We start from the raw sequence: 6,502 nt of genomic DNA, 5'->3' as shown, positions 1-6,502 counted from the left end.
AGTATAGTAAAGTCTTGGAACTTTGTTTGTCCTGGGATCTTCCTGGTCCAACAGAAGAAAATACAAGGTGGCTTTATGAATGTCTGCTGTCACATGCGGTAATTACAATTTGTAGTTATTGTTTTTGAGAATGGAAAGTGCCCTTATTTCTATACATTTCAATTATATTTTGAAACTAATTTTACTTGAATACTTATTAATTCATTTATCATGTGTTCTAATGGCATTGTTACACAAGTACAGTATAAGAATACTTTTTTACTCATTTACTGTTTAGATTGCATTCATGATCTTACACACAGAGCTATATAACGCATGTTATGTGATATCCTGATTCTTTTTAATTTATGACTGTTTCATTTTACTGTAAACTTCTTTGAGGCGGTAGATCATAACTTTGCCCTTCTGTGATTTTATTAGATTTTCAGTCGCCAGTTGTTATTTTGTGTTCTTTGTATAAGGATGTAAAATTATAAGAAATTTATTATAAGAATAACAGCAGGACAGCAAGAACATGCTCTGGTGTGGATTTTTTATTTTTATTTTTTTAAATGAAAGACCTTTAGGTACTTGGTCTGTCTGCATGCTGATATTATACTTTGAAATTTGGATATAATTTTTTTATTTTTATTTTTTTTTTCCCATTTCTTTGTACTTTGTAGGTTCTTGGGAGAAGAACACGCCAAGTCAAACAAATCAGGCGAGGATTGAAAGACACTTTTGTTTGGCCTCTTCTAACTGAGAGGAAGGATGTGGTATTCTTCCCCAAAGAATCAGAGGACTCATGCACTCCTGAGGTAAGGCTTCCTTCTCTTTAAGTGGACTACAAATGGACTTTTCATTTAAACAATGTCAGTAGCTATTTTCTTGGGAAACATATCATTCTGTTATTTGTTTAGATGCTGCTTTCCCATATCTCCTGGCCTAAAGAGAGTGATGACGAAGATGACGACGAATACTCAGTTGATACCAAAGAACGGATCACAGGGTATTTAAAGCAGTTCATTGAGACAGGTATGTGCCTCAGAGTTTGAAGAGTACAGCAGTATCTTACAGAGTTTTTTTTTTTTAAACAGCAGTTGAATTCTATGTACTGTAAGAACCTATTATTGGAGATTCATGTTTCATTTTCTAATGTGAATAATGTGAGTCTTTTCATGGTTGAAATGTTCAAGGTAGCTTGATATAATGCACTGAAAAAAATACAAAAAACAATAATTATATATATATATATATATATATATATATATATATATATATATATATATATATATATATATATATATATATATATATAATAACTATGAGATAACATGCTTGTTAATATTTAAATAAACGTATTAAAGATTACATAATGATTAACAGATCATTAGTTAACATTGAAGGTATCGTTCACCCAAAAATGAAAATTCTGTCTCATTACTCAAATAATAATTACTCATCCTCATGTATTTCCAAACCTGTAAAACTGTCGTTCATCTTCGGAACACAAATGAAGATCTTTTTGATGAAATCTAAGCGATTTCTGTCTCTCAACTGATAGGCAAACTACCACTTTTGATGCTTCAAAAAGTTTGTAAGGCCCGCTGTATTGGTCCAATCTGCTGGTTCGCCAATACACAGGGAATGTCTCACGTGTTCTGTTCTCACTCATGCAAAGTATTGGTTGGTTAAATTTGTAATATTTTAATCATATATTTACTCGTTTATTTCATCTGACTCCATAAATGAAAGGTTTTAATAATATCTGTGCCTCACTAAAAGTGAGCTAATGTTTGACTATTGAAGAATCCAAATTTAAGAATATGTTTAAGATCTGCTGATCTTACTTCCTTACATAACATCACATGAAAAACTAAGGTGAATTACACTGTATTGGGCATTCAAGGTGAACATGATGGCATCAATTTACTGATCAGAAGTCAGCTTTAAGTCAGCTGTCTAAACATTGTAATAGTCAGGGGTTTTGTTAGCCTTTGATCTTCCAACTAAGAGTTGGACTGTGTGTGAATGTTACCTAGTCTTAGTTCTCGGGACCATTTGTGTTTATAACATTTGGGGAAGTCAGTTGGGGGCAATTACCTCTATTGTCTTTAGATGATTAGATTTAGTGGTTACCTCTAAGGCTGTGTGTATGTTTAGCACCTTTAAAGACAGCCCACTGAAAGGCCTATAAAGAAACCATGTGAAGTATGTTAGTTAGAATGGTTTGGGAAGAACTGCAGCCGCGTCAACGCAAAGTCCTCAATAAAGAATTACTTTGTTTGAACGTGATCCCCAACGTCTCCTGGTCTCTTGCTTCGACGAAGAAAAAGTTTTCAACACTATTCCATTTAACTCTTTAATGAACAATGTCAAGATCAGTTAGAATAATCAAATGTAACAATTTATTATGTCAGGTAAATGTATCATGCCAATTTCATAATCATTTCAAAGATAATCGATACAAAACATCAGATGCTCTGGAATAGAGAGAAGATGCAAACCCAACATTAAGAAATACGTGAGGCTGAGAGATCTATATCTCTCAGCCTCACGGACCGATCTGAAATACAGAAAAGGCCCCGATCTCCCTGCTGCATTTCATTAAATAGTCAGACCTCTTCCACATGGAAACATGTGCTAACAATAGTAAATTTGCATTCAGAGGTACACTGTAGCACCTCTTGGGGGGGTGTGACCATTTGCTTGAGAGACCAACCCCTCCTTGTATGCTAGTTATCCATAAACCTTCAAAAACCTTATTACCTTTTGTTTGACTTATTCTGAGATGAGAGAATTGTACCAGTCGCACTGTGACATTTTAAACAATACCAAACATGAAAATACTCTGTGATAATCATTCGCATTAAACTATACATTTTCTTGGGTGAAATCAGGTGATCATCTGAGCATGAGAGAGAGGGGGTGAGGGGAGGGGGAAGGAGATGTAGATTAAGATGACTCAGAGGTGAGACTTTCGTCTCGATGGTGCACGAGGGCCAGTTCAAATGGTAATCTCCAGAGAGGTCCTTTTGTCCTCTCAGGGCCTGGCCACCCCCGAAACAGACTGTCTGGAATTCCCTAATTTATCCTTACAGTTTATAAAGAAAACGTAAAACTAATCCATATGAATTGAGGGGTTTAGTCCAAATTTTCTGAAGAGACACGATTGCTTTATATGATGAACAGATTTAAATTATGGTGAACTATCCCTTTAACAAGCACATTATCTCATATTTCTAGCTATGTGAGAATATATTAACTAATTATCTGATCATAATATAATGTTTGTTAATGAATTATTAAAGTTATTATAAAGTGTTACCCCATTTTTTGTGTCCTGTTTAAAACTTACATTTTTGGACCCCCTGAAATTATATTATATGGATATAAACACCAATATACTTTAAAGCAGTGATTCTCAACTGGTGTTCTCTGTTTTGGGTGGGTCTCGGTAAGCTGGTAAAAAAAAAAAAAAAAAAAAAAAAATTAATTTGCGTCTCATGTTTGATTGGTCTTTTATTTTAAAAAGGGTTTATTTTGACAGGTATTCGTCAGAGACGTGCGGTAGTTTACTATTGTAACCATGGTAACCATCGCCATGGTAACCATCCTGTGTTGTTTTGACAATCAGATTCGAGATGGCGAAGCGCAAATATGACCCAAACTATTTAAAAAATGGATTTTCGTACATTGAGGATAAAAATGGACAGAAACCCCAGTGTGTGCTTTGTAGTGAAGTGCTTGCCAATGAGAGCATGAAACCGTCCAAACTGAAGCGGCATTTAGAAACAAAACATCCCGCATCGAAAGACAAGCCGGTGGAGTTTTTTCAAAGACGTCTCCAGGAGCTGAGGGCATCACAAAAGTGTCTGACAGCGTCTTGCTCCAAACAAGAACAAGCTCTTCGGGCATCTTACCTAGTAGCTCACCGCATTGCAAAAGCCAAGAAACCCCACACAGTAGCCGAAGAGCTCATTTTACCTGCTGCAATGGACATGGTAAGAGAGGTGCTGGATCAGTCAGCGGCGGATAAACTGAAAACCATACCACTTTCCAATGATACCTTAGCTCGGCGGATTGAAGACATGTCTGGTAACATAAAACAACAGACCACAGCCCGCATCCAGGCAAGCCCGTACTACGCCTTACAGATGGACGAATCGACAGATATCGCTAACCATGCCATTTTATTGGTTTATGTGAGGCATGTGTGGGACGGTGATTTGCAAGAACAATGTCTCTGCAGCAGAGACCTCCCTACCACTACAAAAGCAGAGGACATTTTTAACACCCTGGACTTGTATTTGAGCTCACTGGGCCTCAGTTGGGAATATTGTGTGGGAATCACCACTGATGGAGCTGCCTCTATGACCGGGAAACATTCCGGTGTGGTGAAGCGAATTCTGGAGAGGGCACCTAACGCGACGTGGAACCACTGCCTTTTGCACCGAGAAGCGCTGGCGGCTAAGAATATGGTACCTTTACTTGATGAAGCTTTAACAAATGTCATCAAAGTGGTGAACCACATAAAACGGAGTGCAAAAAGTAGCCGTTGCTTTTCACATCTGTGTAAAGACCTGGGCTCTGAGCACATGCAGGTGCTGTATCACTCAGAAGTCCGCTGGTTGTCGAGGGGCAAGGTGTTGTCACGCTTTTACGAACTTAAAACAGAAATCGCCACATTCCTCTCAGAGACTAACTCCCCGTATGCAGAACTATTTGACAACGAAATGTGGCTCGTACGAGTTGCATATCTTGCTGATATTTTTGAGCATCTCAACACATTAAATGTATCGATGCAAGGGAGAGGATACAATATATTTGAACAGTCAGACAAAATTGCTGCGTTCAAGAAAAAGATCTCACTGTGGCTGAATCATTTATCCAAAGACAGACTGGACATGTTTCCCAACTCTTGCCATGAAGCACAGCAGCTGGACAGTGCGGCCAAAAATAACTTGAAACAAACTTTAAGGGCGCCTCTTACTAAACTTCAAGCTCGGTTTGACGACTACTTCCCAGAGAAACAAACAACCATGGACTGGATACGCTGGATACGACTGGATACTTCAGTATCAATGTGGAAAACATCACGTTGCCAAGCAACGAAGAGCATCAGCTGGTGGACCTGTCATGTGACCTGACGCTGAAAAAGAGATTTGGTGAGGTAAGCCTTTCCCACTTTTGGTGCAGCGATGTGATGACTGAGTATCCATCCCTCGCCACTTTAGCAGTCAAAACGATCTTACCATTCAGCACAACCTATTTGTGTGAAAGTGGCTTCTCTACCTTGGTCCAGCTCAAGTCAAAGCAGAGAAACAGGTTGGACACTGAGCATGATCTGAGAGTAGCTCTGTCTACTGTCACCCCAGACTTTGAAACTCTTATCAAGAGTAAAGCACATCCCCAATTGTCTCATTAACTTCCACAAATGACCTGGTTAGGTGAAAACTTTAGAAAATTTTGAGAGATTTTGACATTGATTTTATTCACTTTCATGGGCGTAGGTTTAGGGGGGGACGCTAGGTACTAGTCCCAATCAATATTTTGAGATGACAAATTTGTCCCCACCAATATTTAGCAAAGCTCCTTTGAACTGCTATTTGGATCTTTGCGCTGCTATTTGGATCGATTCCAACGGCCAAAACAACGACAGTACAAGAAACGCCGTAATTTGATTGGCGGCGGTGTATCTGACAGGCTACACGCGCGAGCCGGGACTACTTTTGTGCTTGCACTGGCAGCGAGCGGGTGGTGTGTGTGTGTGTGTGTGTGTGTGTGCGCGTGTCGACAACGTCGACGGTAAGTTACCAGGGCTGTCTCTCTGCCACATACAAAGGCCAGAGTAAAACATTTTAATATTCCGTTTTTTGCCACTTTTTGTACTTTGTAGATAGATCAGCTATGCCACCCAAGAAGAAGAAAGGGGACATACGAAGCTTTTTTCATAAAGCAGAGTGTAAGTAGGCAGAAAACTAGCCACACAAATAAACTAGCAGTAGTAGTGACTGACCAGGCTTTCAAATGCAGATTCTACTGTGGAAAATAGTATTGGTGATAGTATGTGTTACCCAGGATGTTGTTACAGTTAAACCTAGCAGCAGCAATCTTTCAACTAAGGTTAAGAGTATTGATTAGGCTGTGCAGCACAGCACTGATAGACTCATAGAAGTCGCGCTATCATGATAGAATGCTACGTTAGCAAGTCACTGAATGTTAATTAGCTGACCTTAACTTAGTATCTTGCAGTCAACATAAACAGTGGATCTGAGACATTTTTAGTTTCTACATTCTATTTATGTAATGTATGTAATGTATTTGTGAGTGAGTGTAGCCTAAGAATTTAATATTTAAGAATAGAATATATCAATAGAATTTGATATAGAATAGTATATACAATTTTAGTATTAATGGAATACTGTAATCATGGATAATAATAATAATAATAATAATAATAGATAAAAATAATGGATTTGTTGTGTTGAATGCATACTATGATACGTGTGTATTTTATTCA

At 38.0% G+C, this 6,502-nt stretch overlaps 1 protein-coding gene across 1 annotated transcript; it reads left to right on the top strand.

The window, feature by feature from the left end:
- Positions 1-3,623: 3,623 nt before the first annotated feature.
- Positions 3,624-5,129, top strand: LOC308689299 (protein FAM200B-like; the record flags this gene model as incomplete). The annotated part of the gene is made up of 1 exon (XM_081362952.1): positions 3,624-5,129. One exon carries the CDS (start codon positions 3,624-3,626, stop codon positions 5,127-5,129), a length of 1,506 nt encoding a protein of 501 aa, XP_081219078.1.
- Positions 5,130-6,502: the final 1,373 nt, after the last annotated feature.

The sequence above is a fragment of the Scardinius erythrophthalmus genome (assembly GCF_964197995.2).
Source record: "Scardinius erythrophthalmus genome assembly, chromosome: 4".
NCBI lineage: Eukaryota > Metazoa > Chordata > Actinopteri > Cypriniformes > Leuciscidae > Scardinius > Scardinius erythrophthalmus.
This window is presented reverse-complemented; position numbering and strand designations above follow the sequence as displayed.